Source organism: Schistocerca serialis, chromosome 8 (assembly GCF_023864345.2).
Source record: "Schistocerca serialis cubense isolate TAMUIC-IGC-003099 chromosome 8, iqSchSeri2.2, whole genome shotgun sequence".
NCBI classification, from domain to species: Eukaryota; Metazoa; Arthropoda; class Insecta; order Orthoptera; family Acrididae; genus Schistocerca; species Schistocerca serialis.
This window is the reverse complement of record NC_064645.1, coordinates 346,945,610-346,970,537: the sequence shown is the minus strand read 5'-3', so window position 1 is coordinate 346,970,537 and position 24,928 is coordinate 346,945,610. Positions and strand designations below refer to the sequence as shown.

Here is a 24,928-nt window from a genome sequence, read left to right as displayed (position 1 = left end):
CTCATGTCAATTATTCTGATTTAGAAAACTAACCTTTTTGCATTTGTTCGTTAAATGGAGAGAATTATTTGAAAAACACATGTGCGTGCACGACACGACACACACACACACACACACACACACACACACACACACACACACACGTGTGTTCCTGGGATGTTTAAGTGCCTCGTGCATGTATTCTTATTTGAAGCCCCTTCCACAAACTTGCGTGTTGATTATGATGAAATGATAGAGACTCAACAACACCCAATCCTCGAGTGAAAAAAATCTTCATCTAGACTGGGAATTGAACTTAAAGCCTTTGCTTGGCATTCACCTGCGCTGGCCTCTGAGCTACCACAGTGGATTCACACACTGGCATCCAAAATTAAAGCAACAAACTGCTATTTACCTGTGTTGTGTCTGATTCACAGTAATCACACAAAATGTCAACAAATGTCCGTACAGGCATGTTCCTCATGGAAGATGGCACTCCAGACAATGGGAACCACATCAATGATTATAGCAGGGCACCTGTCAAATGTGGTAGTGCTTGCCAGGTAGTCCCACATGCACAGTTGCTGTGTATGCAGTCACAGATGGTGCAGTATGGCACAAAGAAGATGCCTGCCAGACTCTATGCGATGGAGGGCTATAAGAAGAATGGAAGCAGGACAGTTGCAAACTGATGTGGTCCGAAGGCTTAGTGTGAATTGTTCTGTTGTTTCTTGGATGTGGCAACTATTTATAGAGACCAAAACAGAATACCAAAGACCAGGGCATGGCCAACCACGTGATATCAAAAGGAGAGGATTGTTATGTGGCGGTAAGGGTATGATGGATCCGCCTTAGTACTGCACGGCAACTGGCATCTGACCTCGCAGCATCTACTGGTGTGTTGCATTGAGACAAACGGTGTACTGAAGGCTTCAGCAGAGTAGCCTTTGTTGTCAGAGACCTTCTGTGTGTATACCTATGATGCGTCTTCACAGAAGGGAACGTCTAGAGTGGAGTCATCAACATGCCACCTGGACGGTTGAACAGTGGGCCAATGTTCTTTCTGCAGATGAGTCCTGATTTGGTCTGGAGAGTGATTCTCAATGCATTCGCACCTGGAGGGAATGTGGAATATGATTTCAGAATCCAAACATTGTGGAAAGTGACTGATATCAAGGAGGATCCTTAATGGTATGGGCTGAGATTAAGTTAACCAGTCAAAACACAAAATTGTACTGGTAAACTGGAAAGGTTTAACTGCTGTCAGGTATTGTGCCAAGATCTTGAGACCTCATGCGTGATTGTTGTGATGTGGTGTGGGCCCAGACTGTGTATTGATTGACGATAATACTCGATCTCATAGAGCACAGGTGGTTGATGTTTTCTTGGAAACAGAAGATACTGCACACATAGGATGGCCTGCACACTCTCGCAATTTGAATCCCATAGAGTAAGCCTGGTATGTGCTAGGGATACAGGTTTCATCATGCCAGCATCCACCAACCAATCTCCAATATTTGCAAGCATCTCTGCAGGAAGAATGGGTGTAATTGCCTCAATATAAGACTGATAACATCACTCACAGCATATCCTGTCATTGTCAGGCCTATATTGTGGTCAGACATGCATTAACCAGTTGTCAGAATGTGTGTGCAAATTCATTAAGTTGGAAAAAACAATGGACATTTTTGTCTTATCATTATGCATGTTGCAGTTGTTTATGTTCTGTGTTCTTTAGATTGTTTCTACTTTACCTGTTTACACTGTTTTGTGGGAAAGTAAATGCAACATTGCAAAATTTCTGTTCGTTGCTTTAATTTTGGACACCAGTGTAATTGGAAAGGAACTGCTTTGGTTTTGAAATAAACTTCCTTTTGCTTATAATGAGAAAATGTGACCCTACGGAATTTGAAAAATTGGAAGAGTGGAAGTCTTTTTCCGTCAACAGCCTCCTTCACACCTCGTTCTCAAATGAGGTGGGCCTAGGTGTCCATCTTTCATGCCTGAAGAAAGAACAAAAAGTACCAAAATCTGGGTAAAGCTTTTTTTTTAAAAAAGAATGTGTCTGTTGACAGTACTGAAATTTTCTCTCCTCATAATTTTACACTTGCCTCCAGTGAATTTACCTTTTTATACTTTACCATAAGACAAAAAGAGAGTCTAATTAAACATGCTTCAATACTTTTCAGTGAGCAGCGATGTGAGTTGCTCCAAAGTACTCTAGTACATAGTGTCCTTTCACACATCCCATGTGATGGACAAAATTAACTAAATATTATGTAAGTCTTGGTTTAGTTGTATTGTGATCACTGTGAGTAAAAACTTGTAAATCAGTTCAGAGTTTCTCATGACACTCAGTTTTCTTGGCATATGTGACTGAAATATTTGATTATTTTTCAGGATTTTTAATAATTAATGAATGTGCATTTAGTATTTTCAATAATTTTAAAATCTTTTCAGAGAATGTTTGAAGAACTGGAATATAGTGAACTTGTAGACAAGGCTGCTGAACTTGATGATCCATATGAACATGAAATGTTTGATTATATTTTCAGGGTTTTTAATAATTAATGAACATGCACTTAGTATTTGCAATAATTTTAAAATCTTTTCAGAGAATGTGTGAAGAACTGGAATATAGTGAACTTCTAGACAAGGCTGCTGAACTTGATGATCCATATGAGCGTATGGTATATGTAGCAGCATTTGCTGTGTCAAGCTATGGTTCATCATATTTTCGTGCTGGCAGCAAACCATTTAATCCTCTGCTAGGGGAAACGTATGAATGTATTAGAGAAGATAAAGGCTTTAGATTCATTGCTGAACAGGTATGTACATACTTAAGACTGCTGTTTATGTTTTTCTAGCATTCTAAGCATTAGTTATTTAGAATGCACTTTTATCATCTTGCTCATACTGCTACTAGCAGTATTAGCCGTTTAAAACACTGCATTTTTATCTTTGTCTTATGACTTTTACAGCTGCTACCAATGTGGACACACTTTAACTTGGCAGTTTTAGTTTGGGGGTGTGGTGTGTGTTTTGAACTTCTGTTGTGTAAGATAACACAGTTGAGACATATGCTACCTCATTTACAACACTGTCAACTTTATCAAGCAATTGTGCTAGCCTTTACAGAATGCTTTGTGTACTCCACTTTACTTTGTCCTGTTAACTACTGGTTTTTTTCTTTCCTTGTTTCGAAATCGATGAGAAGTCCATTCCAGGTCCATTGTAGGCTTCGAATACAGCTCAAATAACACTAGAAGGAATTTGGTGTGTGTATGTGTGGTTTGAGGTTTTCGGGCAAGGGAATTTGGGATTACTATCACAGTGTGTCAGTTCTGCTTTCCTCAGCTGCCCAGGAGGCAGGGAATGCTTTATTCTCCCTGCACCGGTTTTCTCCCACTTCCGTCTGAAGCCACTCTTATATGGCCATAAGCAATGATTTTAAATAATTTCATTACAGTTTTTTTGAATAATTGTGAATTATGTAAGGATAACCATTTCAAAAGCATAAGTAGTGTACTAAAAACTTCTAGGCATAAGTAGTTACATCATCTTTTGTTTTGTATAAGTCTATAAACAGTAGAGACAATGGTGTCTCAATCTAATTTTGTCATTTTGTCTCATCTTATCTTGTCTTACATTGTCTCACATTGTCAGTATTGTTTTAGCTTGTGTGAACACCTACTGTGAAAACTTCAGAAGTACATTCCATTTTATCAGAAAGTAACTATCTGTGTGAGAGGGAAAAGTTTTATTACTAAAAAGAAATGGTTATTATTTTTTAAGTGAATTCAGGGAAGTGAATAGGGAGTTTCAGTGGACTGCAATTAATTCAAAGCTTAAACTGTGAGGACTTTCTTTTATGACTACATTACACAGTCCAATTTGGCAATCATCAATTTTTTAAAAATAAAATCAAATAAAAAATTAACATAGGCATACGATCTTTGCTGCCATATTAATGAACACTGACTTTATGATAACTCACAAAAATAGCTTTCCACATGAACTTAATTTACTTGCAAGAGTGTAAAATTGATTTTAACAGGACTTACTTGATGATGTTCACCTTTATCCATTGATTAATCCATCAAAGTTAGAGAGACCAAGATACTACAAAATATTCAGTTGTACTATGATGGGACCTGGATAAACTGAAAGAACCAGAGGTTGTACAGAGTTTCAGGGAGAGCATAAGGGAACAATTGACAAGAATGGGGGAAAGAAATACAGTAGAAGACGAATGGGTAGCTCTGAGGGATGAAGTAGTGAAGGCAGCAGAGGATCAAGTAGGTAAAAAGATGAGGGCTAGTAGAAATCCTTGGGTAACAGAAGAAATACTGAATTTAATTGATGAAAGGAGAAAATATAAAAATGCAGTAAATGAAGCAGGCAAAAAGGAATACAAACGTCTCAAAAATGAGATCGACAGGAAGTGCAAAATGGCTAAGCAGGGATGACTAGAGGACAAATGTAAGGATGTAGAGGCTTATCTCACTAGGGGTAAGATGGATACTGTCTACAGGAAAATTAAGGAGACCTCTGGAGAAAAGAGAACCACTTTCATGAATATCAAGAGCTCAGATGGAAACCCAGTTCTAAGCAAAGAAGGGGCAGCAGAAAGGTGGAAGGCGTATATAGAGGGTCTATACAAGGGCGATGTACTTCAAGGCAATATTATGGAAATGGAAGAAGATGTAGATGAAGATGAAAAGGGAGATATGATACTGCGTGAAGAGTTTGACAGAGCACTGAAAGACCTAAGTCGAAACAAGGCCCCAGGAGTAGACAACTTTCCATTAGAACTACTGACAGCCTTGGGAGAGCCAGTCCTGACAAAACTCTACCATCTGGTGAGCAAGATGTATGAGACAGGCAAAATAACCTCAGACTTAAAGAAGAATAAAATACTTCCAATCCCAAAGAAAGCAGGTGTTGACAGATGTGAAAATTACCGATCTATCAGTTTAATAAGTCATGGCTGCAAAATACTAACACAAATTCTTTACAGATGAATGGAAAAACAGGTAGAAGCCGACCTTGGGGAAGATCAGTTTGGATTCCATAGAAATGTTGGAACACGTGAGGCAATACTGACCCTATGACTTACCTTAGAAGCTAGATTAAGAAAAGGCAAACCTACGTTTATAGCATTTGTAGACTTAGGGAAAGCTTTTGACAATGTTGACTGGAATACTCTCTTTCAAATTCTGAAGTTGTACAGAAACTAGATGGCAGTTATAAGAGTCGAGGGGCACGAAAGGGAAGCAGTGGTTGGGAAGGGAGTGAGACAGGGTCGTAGTCTCTCCCCAATGTTGTTCAATCTGTATATTGAGCAAGCAATAAAGGAAACAAAAGAAAAATTCGGAGTAGGTATTAAAATCCGTGGAGAAGAAATAAAAACTTTGAGGTTCGTTGATGACATTGTAATTCTGTCAGAGATAGCAAAGGACTTAGAAGAGCAGTTGAACAGAATGGATAGTGTCTTGAAAGGAGGGTATAAGATGAACATCAACAAAAGCAAAACGAGGATAATGGAATGTAGTCGAATTAAATCGGGTGATGCTGAGGGAATTAGATTAGGAAATGAGACACTTAAAGTAGTAAAGGAGTTTTGCTATTTGGGGAGCAAAATAACTGATGATGGTCGAAGTAGAGAGGATATAAAATGTAGACTGGCAACGGCAAGGAAAGCGTTTCTGAAGAGAGAAATTTGTTAACATCGAGTATAGATTTAAGTGTCAGGAAGTCGTTTCTGAAAGTATATGTATGGAGTGTAGCCGTGTATGGAAGTGAAATGTGGACGATAAATAATTTGGACAAGAAGAGAATAGAAGCTTTCGAAATGTGGTGCTACAGAAGAATGCTGAATATTAGATGGGTAGATCTCATAACTAATGAGGAGGTATTGAATAGAATTGGGGAGAAAAGGAGTTTGTGGCACAACTTGACTAGACGAAGGGATAAGATGGTAGGACATGTTCTGAGGCATCAATGGATCACCAATTTAGTATTGGAGGGCAGTGTGGAGGGTAAAAATCATGGAGGGAGACCTAGAGATGAATACACTAAGCAGATTCTGAAGGATGTAGAATGCAGTACGTACTAGGAGATGAAGCAGCTTGAACAGGACAGAGTAGCATGGAGAGCTGCATGAAACCAGTCTCAGGACTGAAGACCACAACAGCAGCAACACTATGAACCCTGTTTTGCAACAAAATGTAAAGGCAGTAATTTGTAGTGTCTTCTCCCAAAGAAAATTGACTATTACCATGCCCTAAGATCAGAAAAAATACAACATTAGCGTTGACTAACCACTACCAACTAGTCGAGGAATATCAAGATTATGAGAGCCGTCATAGGACTTGGCCCTCATTAGTTTAGGCTTAAAAGGGAATTGCCACGATAAAGTGTTTGCTGTACACAGATTGTTGTCATTGCAATAAAATGTCGTAGGGGGGGGGGGGGGGGAAAGAGTGTCTGTCCATTTTACAAAATGGTCTTAGACACACCAGCTTATACAGAAGCCTGAAAGCATATTACAAACACATGTTGACTGCAGTTAAAATACAACAGCTTTTTTTTTTTTTTTTTTTTTTTTTTTTTTTTTTTTTTTTTTTTTTTTTTTAAATATGCTTTCTAGACACCCACAGATAAGTCTGTACTATCCTGTTCACAAATCACTCACCCTGTTCTTTTCTTTATAAGCTTTACTCCAATAGTTTGATGTATACTTCTAAAGTAAACAGCAGCTGTAGAGCAAAACCGAAGATGCCACAGCTTTTTTCAAACTAGGAGCATTCATGTTAATTTGCTTGATAAAATTTAGATGGCATAACGAGAAAAGCATGAAGGGGATCAGCAGTAGATTATTGTTAATACAGTATATAGATTAGGTTTCTGTGATGCCTTTGCCTCGTTTTAATATGTACCATGACTCATTCCAAATGCTTGAAAATTCTTCTTGATGGGATCTAATGAATGTGATGAATGAAATCGTATTTACATAAAATATATTTTGTTATGCATAGGTACTTTATTCACTGAAGGCGTTCTTGTAGGTAAGGCATGTTAGTTCAACAGAAAGTTTCTAAATGTACTTCTACATTATATGAACAAGTTGAAATTAGAGAATGAAATTTTCACTCTGGAGCAGAGTTTGCACTGATATGAAGCTTCCAGGCAGATTAATACTGTATGCCGGCCCAAGACTCGAACTCAGGACCTTTGCCTTTTGTGGGTAAGTGCTCTGCCAGTTGAGCTACCAAGCACGACTCATGACCCATCCTTACAGCATTACTTCTTTGTAATGTAATTGGGGTACTCTGTAGTCCATTGAGTGTTCTTGATAACAAAATACTGAAGACAGTAGGAAGGTAAAATAAGCAAAAAGACAAGGCCCAGGTAACACATAAAATGTGAATTTCACTATATAGCAGAGATGCTGAGCTGCAGAAAGGCATAATAAAAGACTGTCAGAAAGTTAGCTTTTGGCCAGCAATGCTTTTGTCAAAAAATAGACAACACACACACACACACACACACACACACACACACACACACACGCGCGACCACAGTCTCTGACAGCCTATCAAAAGAAAGTGAAGACTGATCCTGCAGGGGGACCAGTTGGCAGAGGAGTTGATACATGCGAGACGATAACCAAGACAAATAGAATCCACACCATAAGGTAATGTCAGACAAACCAAAAGCATGAAAATGCTGCCACAACTGTTTTTCATAGGCTTCCCATTCTTCGACAGACTCATCATAAACTGGAAATGGTTGAGGATAAATGACTGGGATAGTCACAGGCATAATAGGAGGTGCAAGAGGCAACACAGCAGATGATGTAGATTGAGACAGACTTGAAATGGTCAAAACAGAGGCAAGCATTTGCAATATCTGGGTTTGATTGTGTTGAGCTGTTGCTAATGCCTCCTACTGTTGACTGAGATGCTGCAATGCCGCAGTAAGACTGGTTCAAAAACTCATCAGTAGCACTGTCAGACATTGTAGGTGCAACAGACAATCAACCAGAGCCTGAAAACTGTGTGAAGAACAGCCCCAGTACAACCTTATTAGACTGTCGCATGTACGCCAATCACCATAACTTACACTGTACACAGTAAGGCAATGCAAATGTATGCAAGCAGTAATAACATGATAACTGAGTACATGTGTAGTGCTGGAGGGTTTAAACAGGTACTCACCCATGGCGTGCTGTATTGGAAGTTCACAGTATCGCTCTCTCACAGTGCACTTATCGTAGATGGCAACACACTGCTAATGCACACAGCTTTAAAATTGCACTCGTCACTTCAGGAATACTGTTACTGAAATACTTCATCTTAGAATGTATTAAATTAAAATTCACTGCTCAAGACTGTGTAAAACAAATGTTCTATTCCATCTCTGTCTGATGTCCTAATCTGTCTGATCCCAGAAGTATGTCACATACTGCTTTTCATACCTGAGTTGTACTCTGTAACAATTTTTGACATTACAGGCAATCAACGTCAGCACTTCTCTCTTATCAAAGTGTTTGATCCAAAAAGCACATCAGAAGTCATAAACAGAACTTTATTTCTTTTTTTATGATGTGTCCATTCTTACCAACTGCACCAAATGTACTTGTGATATTGGAGAAACAAGTCTGAGGCTGAACACAATTTGTCAATTTAGAGTTTGTCTCTGTTCCAAACAGAACCTCTCAAGTCTTGCCTCATGACCACTAGTTTTCTAAACAAAACTGTACAGCACAAAAGACTTTATTTCAGCCATACTGGATGGAAGAAACTGTTTGGAACATAATGGGCCTCTTGATGACAAGTCGGAGATTTGAAATGGTTACAAAGCACTGTGGATGCCTCATGGTGGTGATTATCAATAATGTTCATGATTTTGAATAAAGATTTTTTTCACTGATAGTGGCAGAGTTGCTAATCATCTTGGAACATAGTATGACTGGAAACTATAGTGTCCACATGTACTCTTGCTTTATAACATTAGCTAATTTATAGTTTCTTGACTCAGACCTTAAGAAGGGAAATAGCGTTGAAGGAATAAATTTTTTTTAATCCTGTGTCTTTCACCTTTGAACTCTGACAATTTTCTGGCTCTTGCATATTTACCATGATGTATAAATAAAATAGATTGGTTTGATTCATTGTAAATGTTATCTGTTCTCGGATTAGAAATGTTGTGACAGATGACGTAAACTCTGAATTACTGTCTAGGTGATATGTGTGCTCCAAAGCCTAATTGTCAGATGCATGCATAACTGGATGAAAATATTTTTTTTTCATTCTGCAACTGAACCATATTCCTTTTCCAGATGTTTCCCATATGTTTAGATTCTGAATAACTACCAGTTATATCTATTGTAGGGACAATGTAAGTGTTTGTTATACATGCTTATGAACAAAATTGAGGGCTGTTATTTCAGAATCATGTAAAAGTGTCAACACTATTATCAGTACAAAAAAATCTATCACTGTTACTTTTAATATTTCTAGGATTCCTTCCTCTGTTCATGTGCATTGTTTCATTTTTTTTTAACAAATTATAAATGAACATTGATCTTGTTGCAGTATTCTGATTCCAATTCCGAAGTGTAATAATGGAAATTAAACTAAATCAGAAACATGAACATGGGACAACAACATCAAATGCACAGAAGAACTCTTTAATATGTAGTCCTAAGAAACAACTACTGAAAAATTGGGGAGAAATACAGCTTAGCTTTGTGTGTTTACATGGTCACAGTACCCGAGTGGCATCACGTCTAGACTCGTCCATAACACGCGAGGGATGCCCAGGCAGTGCATGTAAATATGCTTGCACCATTGTGCAAGAGTGTACCACAGATATTGAGCTGGTAGGGGGAAGGCACAACTTACTTTAGTTTCATCCAGGGGTAAAGGAAACAAAACACAATTTCTCGCAAATTAAACACAGGATTATTGAAAAACTACATTTACCAGTCACCAAACGTAGTAGTGGGAGAGCTTTATAGCAAGTACCTGCTACCTGCATGGTACTTAACTGACAGTAAAGTTGATATGATTTTGTGCATATTATTTCGCAATCAGGCAGGTAATGCTGAGATACACGTGGATAATTTCTGTATCCACTTTTTTAGCAATTTTGACGTTGGCAAATAACATGAGCAGAAATGTTCCAGATCAAAGGTACAATGTTACTGGAAGCTGTTAGAGCCTAGAGGCATATGGCATTTTCAGTTGCAAGGAAAACATTAGTTGATAGTGAAATAGTTCAGAGATTCTACAGCAAATGGCTCTGTACATACTTTCCACTGGTCAGTATCTGTGGATTTCTTCAAACTGGTACTGAATTGATACACCTGTATGTGTGACAAGGGACAATGTAGTATGCCTTTGGCCCTATGAGATACAGACATACTCCAGTACTTAAAAGCGTTTGTAGCATATGTAGAATGGCACAGCACTGCATGTTAAAGAGTCGACAGCACTTGAAGGATTAAGTATGCAGTACTGGATAAACATCATTATTTTCCCCATCCTTTCCATTTCTTTTTTCCTCAGTTATATGGAATAATTAAGTTCAGTAACAGTGATAAAATTTTCTTAATAATAATTAAACAGTATGTACAGTTTAATCCAGTCTGACAGTAGTGAAAAGCAGTTGTATTTAAAAAAAAAAACAAAAAACTTTATCAGATTAGAAGACTGGAGGAGGTGATACTTCCCAAATATCCACTGTCACCCTAATAAATGATTAAGTTGCTGAAGTGAAATTCTGATTTTTGTATGCAATTTGTTTAGGTTAGCCATCATCCTCCAATAAGTGTGTGTTACGCAGAATCCAGAAATTTTGTTTTTTGGCAAGATGCACGAATAAAAACAAAGTTCTGGGGCAAATCAATGGAATTCCAGCCAACAGGTACTGTCAATCATTATTTCCTATATATTCCATGTTCAATTCCACCAGGTTATTTGTTACCATTATCAGATAAAACTTAATGTAATGAATGTTAGCCACGTAAAGCTATATATTAATTAGCATATAGTACTGTAATGAAAATTTCTGATGTACATAAAAATTGTGTTTTAAGGCAAGGAATTAGTGTTAATATTGTCAGCATGCCATGTGCAGTTGCTGGTGGTGGTGATTGTACTGTTGTAGTCATCCAACTTAGTTGATGATTTATGTTATTAGATTTCTTCTGAAATACGATGTGCTATCACTTTAAGAGAAATGTAGTGGTATGTCTGTTTACAAAAATGGAAATAATAGAAGCAGATTACAATCTTCCCAGCTTCAAAAGACAGTTGCAAATTGAAAGTTGCCTTTTTTACTTCTTTTGCCTCTTTATCATTGTGTTGACCAACTAAGATCACGTAACTTCAATTTCTCTCCTTTCTATGTCATCTTCTATTTTTCCAAGACTCCATCTTCTTTGCATGATGTCTTTACATTTCTATCCATATTGTTCCCGAGTTCTTATTTATTCGGCTTTGAAAGCCTTCTAAATTGAGTGCTTCATTCTTTAAAAAAGTTTCTTTTTTTTTTTAGTTCCAATTCTTTCTATTTATTTTCTTATTCCTGTAATTCATGCCAATGTTGACTTTTTTCCACAAAAATAGGAATATTTTTTTTGTTAACCCTTTCATCAATTCAGTAGAGGTGTACAAAGAAGATTCACCTTCTCTTTGCTAGTCTGATATTCTCTGCACATTTTAGTAGAACTCCTCATTGCTCATTTTCCAACCATATATAGTTTGTATTGCACTCATTTTGTTAATAATTCATTTTTCAGGTACCTCAATTCTGTCCAGTTTGTAGTTTATCATTTATCATTCATGGGGATATGAACAGTTTCATCTTAGCACTGTGGTGTAGTATTTTAGTTTAGTTTTTATAGGTATGCAGTTCTTGTTATAGATATTTTTAAGTAAGCTACATGCCATTTCAATTTCATTAAGCCTTACGTCTACTGCAAACTTTTCAAATCTACCCCACTATATTGTTTCTCAAAGCTATTTAAATTTACTGACTTGCTTTATTTTGTCTGTTTCTGATATTGTATCTAGTTGAATGCATTTTTTAATATATTTGCTCTTATTGGTTTTCAGATTTTTTGAAATATACTATGGTTTGCTACTTTCTTTAGATTAGATTTCTTGTTATTTCAGACTCTAGGTGGCTCCTGCACTGTAGGACAAAATAATTTTGTACAAGTCAGTTCTGGGAATAAATCAGTCAAACAAAAAAGTAAAATCACATAAATTCTTTCATTTTTTAATAATTTCAACTCGGTTGCTTCCTTGTCTGTCTGTCTATTTGATACAAATTTTGCTATTGATTTCAAACTAACTTCCCAATGAGCTAGAGGCTTTAAACTTTCAGCATTACTCAAACCTGGACGACACTGCAATATTAACTCATTTTATTGTCTCGTGTGGTGGAGAGTCTTTGTGTACCTCTGCTTGTTCCCCCATTTCCTTTCCCAGTTGCGAATGTTTCGCAGTAAGAACGATTACTAGTGAGCCTCCATGTTAGCTCAAATCTCTAATCTTTACTTTCACAGTCTTTTTGCAAGAAATGCTTATTAGTTGACACAAGTGAAGAGAAACTAAAATTATTCTGAAATATACCACATGTCTTTGTTGTAATCTCATCAAAATGCTTGAAACTGATTGAAACATTTCACACACAAGACTAAAAAGCAGAAAATATTTATTTAAGCAAAAAGCTTTTGAATATAACAAATTTTTAAAATGGACTGAAAGTATAAAATAATTTATTTTAGCCCCATAGAGATAGTCTTAAAAATGTGTGCATGTGAATTTTTAATAGCTATGACAGTACTTGTAAAATTTGAAACAAAAATATGGGATAAATGAAATAGATAATAGTAAGAGATATAGAGAGTAGTCGTTGAGAAAAATCACATCACAGTTCATATGTGCAGTGCAATAAAAGTGTTTGTGATGTTGGTGAACTATTGTAATGTTCTGACAACTTAAAGTGTGAGTGTGGATCTGGGTTGTATCAGCTTATTCCCCCAAACAACCATCCACTTCTTTACAAGATGACTTCCTTGGAATTTGCAGCCACTCTTTACTGAATAGCTGGCTACTGGAAACCCTCTTGACTTCTTCACTGTTGAATAACCCTAGGTACAGGAATTTTTAGACTTTTCTACTTATCAAATAAGTAGGCAAATGACCTTTACTTTTCATCAGCTAATGATGTATTCGACCTCCATATACAATAAAAATTTCACTTTCCACATGAATATGTAACTTCCTCGTTAGAAGCAAATTGAGTTACAGTTAAAAGAAAGTTGGCTTAGATACCATCACCTTTCGTATAGCTAAACTATGTAATTTTATGTATTGAATGCTTATATGTTGTTTAAAAGTTTTCTGTGGGAGACATGTCACTATGTATGTAAAGCCCTCTATTGGTTAAGTTCTTATGATCGGTGCGCGCCTACAGAAGATCCTAGCGGCCGACCCAACAGAGGGCGCTGTTCATTGATCTGTCTCTTTTTCAGCTGTCATATAGACATTTTATCTTTCATAAGTAATTTATAGGTTGCCACAGGCAATGTATTACGCTTTATTAATTGTTGACCGTAAATTCACCATAAAAAAAATAAGGGTCGGACCTATACTCTTCATATATTTTCTTTTAATAATTTTACATGGGTAACTGCATTCATCTTTTAATGTATCACAATTGGTTTCTATGATAGTCATCAATTTTAATAAGTCTGCTACATGCATTTTATCTAAAGTGTTTTTATCAGATTATGTTTTTGCGTAAATGATGACAACATATAAGTAAGCCCACAGTAGCGACATCTAGGGAGGGTGTAGGTAAACAGGTTTCTGGATGCTACTGTACCTCAGTAGCCAGTTGGCAATAATCACTATGTGGACGATGTGGCCTATTCTACACCATATTTTAAATCTATGTGACGATGCTATGCTGATTATATTTATATGTTTTGATGATGCCATTATGGCTGTATCACTTTAGGACATGGTGTAAAAAAAGGAACGTTATACCATAATTTATCTGTACATTTCCCTGGTGTATGACAGTATATTGTGATACATATTGCTGTTTTATGTTAAAAGACACACTGCTCACTAGATGTACATATTTATATATTTTAGATCTGAAGATGGTCATTACAGACTGAAATCGGTCATCGTCTAAAGAACTAATTTGTGATCAGAGACTGGAATAAAAAAACATTTTACAGTATTGGATCACTGTTTGTACATGCTATTATGTCGCAGTTGGTGGAATTTAGAGTTTCACTCTGAGCATTTGCTTGAGAATTTACTAAGTCTAGTTCTTTACTGAGAGTCGCCTCTGAGCATTTAAAGCTTCACAAGGTTCCATTTTGGGGCCCCTTACTTTTTATTGTGTATATAAATGACCTTTCATCAGTAACATTACCAGATGCCAAGTTCGTTTTGTTTGCCAATGATACAAACATTGCAATAAATAGCAAATCATGTGTAGTCTTAGAAAGATCAGCTAATAAAATATTTGTGGACATTAATCACTGGTTCCTAGCCAATTCCTTGTCACTAAACTTTGGAAAAGCACACTACATGCAGTTCAGAACTTGTAAAGGGTGTCCCACGAGTATATGTCTAACATACGATGACAAGAAGATAGAAGAAGTGGACAGTGTTAAATTCTTGGGATTACAACTAGATAATAAATTCAACTGGGAGGAACACACCACAGAACTGCTGAAGCGTCTTAACAAATCTCTGTTTGCAATGCAAATTTTGTCAGACATAGGGGATATAAAAATGAAAAAGCTGGCATACTATGCTTACTTTCATTCCATAATGTCATATGGGATTATTTTTTGGGGGAATTAATCAAGCCAAGCTAAAGTTTTCCGGGCACAAAAACGTGCAGTAAGAGTTATATGTGGTGTGAGCTCAAGAACATCCTGCAGAAGCCTGTTTAGGGAACTGGGGATACTAACTACTGCTTCCCAATATATTTATTCCTTAATGAAATTTGTCATTAAAAATATATCACTTTTTCAAATCAACAGCTCAATTCATGGAATCAGTACTAGAAATAAGAATAATCTTCACAAGGATTTAAAGTCACTTAGTCTTGTACCAAAAGGTGTGCATTATTCAGGAACACACATTTTCAAGAACTTGCCAGCAGCCGTAAAAAGCTTAACAACCAATGAAATTCAGTTTAAGAGAAGCCTAAAGGATTTATTGGTGGCCAACTCCTTCTACTCCATTGATGAATTTCTCAGTAAAACCAACTGGTTTGTATATAACTTCTGCACAATTTCAGTGCAGTATTGTGTTCATTGTAAATGTGTGTGTGTGTGTGTGTGTGTGTGTGTGTGTGTGTGTGTGTGTGTAAGTACAATCTACCTTCTGCACCTTTTCAGTGCAGTAATGTGTTCATTGTAAATAAGTGTTATAGTAGTTGTATTACATGTTTATTACCTTATAAATAAATAAAAAAACTTTTTAATTTTAAATTCAGTGCATTAGTATTTGTAAAATGACTCTTTCATATAGTGTTCATTAAAAAATGATGATCATTCCACTTGGGACATGTGGAATGGTACATTAGCTTATTTGTTTTAGTTGTAAATATTTGTCACATATTGTTGTTTTTCTGACATGTTCCACATCCTGGAGGACCTCTTCACTAAGGATCAATTGGAATGAAAGTAAATCTAATCTAATCTAAACTCTGGGTATTTAATTGTGAACTTAATGAGTTTAACTTAAGACTTTAACTTCAGACTTTGAGCTCTGATTAAATTTATCAACTCAGCCCAGTCAGGTACTTCTTTGCTAATTTTCATGACCATAGCAGGGTCTTGAGTTTCCCCAACCTGTTGTATATTTTCCGTACTTTTATATGCCTCGCTCTTGTAAGAATTTAAAACTAACTTTAAATATGATAATTACACAATAAAAGTTCACTCTACAGTATCTTGCACCACTTTGTACTAAAGTAATCAAGTTTTGTTTCACGCTTACCCGGTGTAGAATTCTCGTTGTGTTGATGAGCAGATGTGGAGGCAGGTCAGCACCGATGAACAGCAGCTGGTGCCGGCAGTGTCAGATGTATGTTGGTTTCTGCATCTGCGTCCCTGCAAATTATGTGAGAGCTGTGTACTCCCCGCACTGGATCTTCTTAGCTGAAGCATACTATGCATACTTGTTATTAGACAAATACGTTGAAATCTTCTTTACTATTTTTATCAACTGTGAATTTTTTATTTTTTCAATGTTTTTCCATTTAAATTTCACTCCATTGGATACAAGAACGTATTACAATGTCTCGGAGCAATTCCCTTGTCTTATTATGTTTGGTTGCTATGACATCACATAACAGATTCTTCTCTTGTTTTTGACTTAAAATTCCTGTTTTCTCGGTCTTTTCAGACAGGTCACGACATTCTATCATTCTGACGGCTTAAAGTGTGAGTTGGATCTGGGTTATATTGGCTTATTCCCCCAAACTACCTTCCACTTCTTCACGAGATGACTTACTTGGAATTTGCAGCCACTCTTCTTTACTGAATAGCCGGCTGCTGGAAACCTTCTTGACTTCTTCTCCATCGAATAATTCTAGGTACAGGAATTTTTAGACTCTTTCTACTTATGAAATAAGTAGACATACAAACTTTGCTTTTTGTCAACTAACGATGTATTTGACCTCCATACACAATAAAAATTTCACTTACCACATGAATGTGTAACTTCCTGCAAGTCTCTCTTACAGTCGGACGTTAGAAACAAATTGAGTTACTGTTAAAGGAAAGTTGACTTAGATGCCATGACATTTCGTAACATGAATCATAAAATGAGTCTTACCTCTAACAAGGTTGTCTTCAAGAGTACTTTTTCAACTGTTCTTGTTTTAATGATAGTCAGTGACACAATAAGCACAGAGCTGCATATAAACTCCATGGCTCTTCCTTATGTTGTTGTGGTCTTCTACATCTACATCTACATTTATACTCCGCAAGCCACCCAACGGTGTGTGGCGGAGGGCACGTTACGTGCCACTGTCATTACCTCCCTTTCCTGTTCCAGTCGCGTATGGTTTGCGGGAAGAACGACTGTCTGAAAGCCTCCGTGCACACTCTAATCTCTCTAATTTTACATTCGTGATCTCCTCGGGAGGTATAAGTAGGGGGAAGCAATATATTCGATACCTCAACCAGAAACGCACCCTCTCGAAACCCGGCGAGCAATCTACACCGCAATGCAGAGCGCCTCTCTTGCAGAGTCTGCCACTTGAGTTTATTAAACATCTCCGACCTGAGACTGGTTTGATGCAGCTACCCTATCCTGTGCAAGTTTCTTCATCTCTCAGTACCTACTGCAACCTACATTCTTCTGAATCTGCTTAGTGTATTCATCTATTGGTCTCTCTCTACGATTTTTACCCTCCACGCTGCCCTCCAATGCTAAATTTGTGATCCCTTGATGCCTCAGAACATGTCCTACCAACCGGTCCCTTCTTCTAGTCAGGTTGTGCCACAAACTCCTCTTCTCCCCAATTCTATTCAATACCTCCTCATTAGTTATGTGATCTACCCATCTAATCTTCAGCATTCTTCTGTAGCACCACATTTCGAAAGCTTCTATTCTCTTCCTGTCCAAACTATTTATCGTCCATGTTTCAGTTCCATACATGGCTATACTCCATACAAATACTTTCAGAAACGACTTCCTGACACTTAAATCTATACTCGATGTTAACAAATTTCTTTTCTTCAGAAACGCTTTCCTTGCCATTGCCAGTCTACATTTTATATCTTCTCTACTTCGATCATCATCAGTTATTTTGCTCCCCAAATAGCAAAACTCCTTTACTACTTTAAGTGTCTCATTTCCTAATCTAATTCCCTCAGCATCACCTGACTTAATTCGACTACATTCCATTATCCTCGTTTTGCTTTTGTTGATGTTCATCTTATATCCTCCTTTCAAGACAGTGTCCATTCCGTTCAACTGCTCTTCCAAGTCCTTTGCTGTCTCTGACAGAATTACAATGTCATCGGTGAACCTCAAAGTTTTTTTTTCTTCTCCATGGATTTTAATACCTTACACACTCAATAAAACATCTATGGATTGCCCAACAGGTACTTGTCGGTACCGTCCGACCGCCGTGTCTACTTTCTTTCCGCAACTGATTTTAAATCTGCACACACAAACATATGACGCACAGACGGTAGGATTCTACTATCCCACACTCATATCCAGAATACCATGTGTTTGAGACGGTAGAAGGCTGAGTGGTTCTAGAATTTCCAGAATGAAATTTTCACTCTGCAGCGGAGTGTGCGCTGATATGAAACTTCCTGGCAGATTAAAACTGTGTGCCCGACTGAGACTTGAACTCGGGACCTTTGCCTTTCGCGGGCAAGTGCTCTACCAACTGAGCTACCGAAGCACGACTCACGTCCGGTACTCACAGCTTTACTTCTGCCAGTATCTCGTCTCCTACCTTCCAAACTTTACAGAAGCTCTCCTGCGAACCTTGCAGAACTAGCACTCCTGAAAGAAAGGATATTGCGGAGACATGGCTTAGCCACAGCCTGGGGGATGTTTCCAGAATTTTGGCAGAAGTAAAGCTGTGAGTACCGGACGTGAGTCGTGCTTCGGTAGCTCAGTTGGTAGAGCACTTGCCCGCGAAAGGCAAAGGTCCCGAGTTCGAGTCTCGGTCGGGCACACAGTTTTAATCTGCCAGGAAGTTTCATATCAGCGCACACTCCGCTGCAGAGTGAAAATTTCATTCTGGAAACATCCCCCAGGCTGTGGCTAAGACATGTCTCCGCAATATCCTTTGTTTCAGGAGTGCTAGTTCTGCAAGGTTCGCAGGAGAGCTTCTGTAAAGTTTGGAAGGTAGGAGACGAGATACTGGCAGAAGTAAAGCTGTGAGTACCGGACGTGAATCGTGCTTCGCTAACTCAGTTGGTAGAGCACTTGCCCGCGAAAGGCAAAGGTCCCGAGTTCGAGTCTCGGTCGGGCACACAGTTTTAATCTGCCAGGAAGTTTCGTTCTAGAATTTACTCAGAAATTCTCGAATCACTACACTATTTGTTTCTCAATTACTAGTTGCTTGCACCCTACCTTTTTCTTTTTAAATTTTAAAAGTATTGTTTTAGCTATTAAAAATTCACAAGCGCGAATTTGCAGGACTGTCTATATGGAGTTGGGAATTTGCACAGAGCCTGGAGAAATTATTTCATACTTTTTAGTCCATTTTAAAAACGTGTTATATTAAAAAACTTTTTATGGAAATAATTTATTTTTTCACTAATTCTTAAAATACCATGGTGAATTTATTTTTTCTTCTCATACTCCTAATTATTTAACAATAGTATGGAAAGGATAGATTGCTACTCACTACATAGAGGAGGCATTGAGTCGCAGACAGGTACAGTGGGGGAAAAAAAATGCCAAAATATTTACTTGCAATATGTCGAACAAAGTCCATCTTGAGTAGAAATCGCACACACATAAATAATTTATGCTCACATGGCCACCATGTCTGGGCACTGCGGCCTGTCTGCACTTGCATCTGATGTGAGCAGCAATCTGCTGTGGGTTAATGGGTAGGTGTCAGGGAAGATGCTAAGATGCTGTGCTGCCTGTGGGAGCATGCAGGAACATTGAGCCAGGATAGGCTGCTAGGTGCAGTGTCAAGAGGCTGTGCTTTGAGGGGCAAGGGTAGGGGGGGGGGGGGGAAGAAGAGAAATAGAGAAGGGGAAAAGATTAGTAGGTGTGTTGTTATAGAAGACGTGTAGTGTTGGAATGGGATCAATGAGGGAATATGTAGGTGACAATGACAAAACAAAGATATAATACAAGGAAAGAAATAATTGCAGTATTATAAGCAGTTATTAGTCAACCCTACTGTACCATTACTGTAAATGCTAGAGAATACAATGCAGTCACAATGACAGGCATGGAAACTGTTGGGTTGGTGCATATTCTCATAGCATTTTCCCATAAGTTTCTTAACAGAACAGAGATACATAACAGGGACTTAAGCCATCAGTTATATATTTAACTTCATTATTTAGAAAAGTTCACTAATTCAGGGGTAACTTTTTGATTCAACAACTGGAGAAATCATGTGGTTTTGAGGCAAAGAACATGCCGAGCCATGTTCGGAGCTCATTTTTATCCAGAAAGGATTTTCCATGAAAGTTGTTCAATAGAGAGTAGAAAAGGTGAAAATCTGAGTTCACAAGTTCAGGTGCATGAGGTGGATGCAGAATTCCTTCCCAACAAACTCCTGTATAGTGTTTCTTGTCAGTGTAGCAGAATGTGCGCGGGCATCATCATGGAATAGCATCGCTTTTCACAGTTTTCCTGGTCGTTGTTCTTGAATTCCATCCACAATATTTCTCATTTGTTGATAGTAAATGTCAGCAGTGATGGTTACACCTCAGGGAAGCAATTTGTAGTACACCACACCATCACTGTTCTACCAGATGCATAACATTATCTTTTGTGCATGCACACAGGTCTTTGTGCAGAGAGTTTCTGCATTGTTTGGGCTCAGCCATTCATTTCTTTCCCTTATGTTAGCATAAAGGCACCATTTCTCATCACCATTAGAGGCACAGGATAAGAAAGGTTGGTTTTGTTCACAAGCCAATCGATGACAGACAAACAGAGATGCACTTATGGCCATATACTGATTTTTATGATTTTGGTTTAGAGCATGTGGTAGCCATAAAATGAATTTTCAAACCTTCCCCATTGCATGCGAATGTCACACAATAGTGGCACAATCACATTTGCCAGTTCTGATATGCCGATGTGCATCATTGTGGATCAATGGGCTTAAAAGGTCTTGTTCAAGCCCTGAATGTGGAGAGTCACTAGTGTCAAAACGATCATTCTTAAAATGAGAAATCCCATTTCTTGCTGTGTTCTGTCCAATGGCATTGTCCCCATACATGGCGCAAATATTTATGGCTGCCTCCACTGCTGTCATCCCTCTGTTGAACTCAAACAGAAGAATATGTCTGAAGTGTTGCAATTTCTCCTCCTGGCACTTCATTTTCTAGTGCCCACAGCTCCACTCAACATGTTCAAATGACAAAAGACAATATTCAAATTCAGATAGCAACAATGGACTACAACTAAGAAATGATAAATAAACCCATAAAATCAACATGTTTTAATAGGAAACCTCACAAATGAAAAACCTGGAAACACCCTGATTTCCGAAAGGGTGAATGGCTACTGGACTGTGTCTGCAGGGATAAATTTCACCATCATGAAATCTACAATGTCGAAGTTTTAAGGGGTGAAGACTCAGGATCAGGCCACTATGTTGTGAAGATCAAAATAAAATTAACATCAATGGTAAAGAAAAGATCTCAGAAAAAAATTACAAGAAAATTCGACCCAACCATCTTAACAGAAAATGAGGAATACACTAGGAAATCAGGTGAAGGATCTATCAACTATAATACCCTAGGAGAATTAACCACAAAATCTGTAGCAGAAGAGTTGGCTTCAATAAATCCCAGGAAGAAACATGATTGGTGGAATGAAGAATGTGACCAGGCATTAGAAAGAAGACACCGAACTCGGATAAAGCATTAAGCCCAATAGTCGAGAGAATCTCTTCTAGAACTAATTAAGCAAAGAAAGTCAACCCATAAAATCATCAGACAGCTGAAATGGAAACATTTTAAAAATACTGTAGAAAAGAGAGGAGAGAACTTCCAGAAGAAACAGTCAAGAGATTATTACAAAACCTTTGGGAGACATCTTAGAAAGTACGAGTCCCCAACATTGATGCTGAGAGATAAGTCAGGAAAGTTGGTGCATAGTAATCAAGAAAATGCAGATATCCTTGCAGAGATTTTCAACAAACTTTTAAATTGTGATGACCCACTGGAAACATTTCAAGCAGACACTGAAGCACCTATTTTAACCACCACAGACCTAATAGATCCTCCAACTATTGGTGAGGTAGAGGTCGCAATTCAGGAACTAAAAAATTGCAAGGCATGTGGTGAAGACCATGTATTTGCAGAAATCTGGAAGAACGCTGGAAAACCTGTGGCCATAAATCTCCACCAACATCTAATTGAACTGTGGATCACAGAGAAAATTCCAGAGCACTGGACATCCATTATTTAAAAAAGGAGATAGAACCAACCCAGATAATTACAGAGGAATAACCCTTGTGGTCTGCGTATACAAAATTTTCTCCCACATAATTTACAATGGGATCAAAAACATTCTGGAACCACAACTTGGAGAATATCAAGGAGGATTTCGACCATACAGAAGCTGCTCAGACCAAATTCTTACCCTGAAACTAATAATGGAGTATTACAAATATAGAAACAAATAGTTATTCATCTCATTCATAGATTTTGAAAAAGCATATGATAGTGTTCATAGACCCACAATTCTAAAAATTCTTAGATCATATGGCCTCCATCCCAAACTGGTAAGACTCATTCAGCTGACTTTAACTAACACAAATTCAAAGGTCAACTTTAGAGGAGAAGTGTCGAAAGCTTTAACAATAAAAACAGTACTCGATCACGGTGATGGCTTGTCCCCTTTGCTTTTCAGTGTGGCCCTCGATTACATCATGACAATCTGGCAAAAAGAAAATCCATGTAAAATCAAAATTGGAGGAAAACCAGAAATAAGAGCAAACTGCCTTGGGTTTGCTGATGATTTAGCTCTCTTAGCCCATGACATGGAAGAAGTTCGTGATCAGATCACAAGTATCCAGAAAATTGCTTCAAAAATAGGATTACAAATATCCTTTGAGAAAACTGAAATCATATCCATGAAATCTCTTTGCGTACATAAAATCTTCATAAATGATCAAGCAATTAACATAGTTCTACAATCTAAATATCTTGGGGAAATTATTTTGCACAGCTTGGGTGAGAAAGCAACATGGCTAAATAGAACCAACAAAATGAAAAAAAAGCACAGTTTGTAACCTGGTCAACATATAATAAGAAATGCCTGTCAATAGACACTAAGATCCAAAATTACAAAACTGTAACTCTTCCGGAAGCAACTTATGCTTCTGAAACTCTGTTCCAAATTAAAAATGAGAGAAGAACCAATCAACCCCTCAAGACTGAACAAAGAATTATCAGAACATGCATCAGTAAAAAATACCAGGTTGATGGAGTCTGGAGAATCCTCCCTAATGAAACTGTCTATTGTGAGATTGTCCCAATCACCAGCACAATGAAGAAGAAAATAGTCTCATATTTCTTTCATGTCTTACGACTGCGTGACAACAGGATTTTAAAACAACTAGTGATGAGAAGTCTCAAAAAGAAGACAGGAGGACAGTGGGTCAAAGAAATTCAGCAAGATCTTGAAGCAGTCGGACTTAGAGTTACTGATGCAGAGAACAAAAACAAAATTAACACTCTCCTTGTATGAACCATAAATTTTCAACAGAAATGATGCACAGAAGACCAATAGAGACTTCAGATGAGTTAAGAAAATTGTGTCCAGAACAAATGAAAAAGTACTGGGCTGCGTGCAAGAAGCAAGTAGTCCAATCTTCAAAGAGAAAGTGGACATGGAATGACTCAAGTGGTCCAATGTGGCCAATCAAGTTAATAATAATAAAAAAAAGCCCATAGCAGCCAGAATACCAACATGTGAAACAAAAATTATATGAATTTATGCACCAACCTAGTAATACAAGGGACAGTTAAATGAAAATGAGATGGATGGGAAATAGTAAGTACACTGTTTATTATTTTAAAAAGTAATTGCAATAACTATTAATAATTTTATCCCACTGTGAGACAAGGTGGTCAGTGCCTTCATGGAAAAATGTTTGCGGTTGCCTATGGAACCAAGATTGTACCCAGGCATGCACCTCTGTGGCTGAAGGAAATTGATGGTCACAAATGTCTTTCTTCAGAGCTCCAAAAGTATTTTAAATTGCATTGGAAGAGTTTGGCACTGTGTGGGGGACATGCAGGGGCTTCCCAGTGAAACTTCTGCAGTGTACTTGAAACAACCTTGGTAACATGTGGTCTGGCATTATCCAACAGAATGATGCTGTCAGTCAACATACCTGAATATTTTGACTTATGGCATTCTTCAGTTTGTGCAAAGTGTCCATGTACCATTGTGTGTTAACTGTGGTCCCTTGTTTCAGAACGTCAATGAGCAACATGCCTTGCACTCAAGAAAAAGGTCATCAAGACTTCCCTGGTGGTGGCGTGCCTGTTGTTCCAACGAAGCTGTGAAAGTTTCACTGGGAAGCCCTTACACATCTTTCATACAGTCTCAATGTCTTCCCATGTAATTTCCATATTTTTGCAGCCCTGAAGAAAGATATTTATTGCTGTCAGTTTGCTTAGGACGAATAGATGCGTGCTTGGGTACAATATAAAAACAGTTGCTTCCTTAGCTAGATGTTCAGCACCAACAGTAAGTGTAATCAAAAGAATCCAACAGCAAAAAATGGAAGGGCTGTTCATGGTAATCCTATTGTTCAAGAAGCCATTAAAAAAAGTGTGTATGAAAAAAATTATTTTCTCATTACAGTTGGGATATTTCATCTTGGGTCTATAACGCTGTTAAGAGTGATTATCCCATTATGAGAATGTCATAAAATATCAGTGGAATCAGCCAGAAATCTTACTAGACCCTAGCAATAAAAAGAAAAGGATGGATTGCCACTCACCATAAAGATGACTCGTTGAGCTGCAGACAGGCACAACGAGAAGACTGTTACATGTGTAGCTTTTGACTAAAGCCTTCTTCAGAAAAGAAAACACACACAGCGAAGCACACCTCACACACAAATGATCACTATCTCCGGCAGCTCGGACCGAGCTTCTGAAGAAGGCTTTAGCTGAAAGCTAAATGTGTGACAATCTTTT

At 37.8% G+C, this 24,928-nt stretch overlaps 1 protein-coding gene across 1 annotated transcript in view; it reads left to right on the top strand.

Moving 5' to 3' along the window:
• The window catches only part of LOC126416263 (oxysterol-binding protein-related protein 6-like), a 259,898-nt gene that overhangs the window by 183,997 nt on the left and 50,973 nt on the right, over positions 1-24,928 (top strand). Inside the window, exons 13-14 of the mRNA XM_050083896.1 lie at positions 2,595-2,807; positions 10,797-10,914. Coding sequence (XP_049939853.1) covers positions 2,595-2,807; positions 10,797-10,914 — 331 coding nt within the window. The remainder of the gene's footprint in view (positions 1-2,594; positions 2,808-10,796; positions 10,915-24,928) is intronic.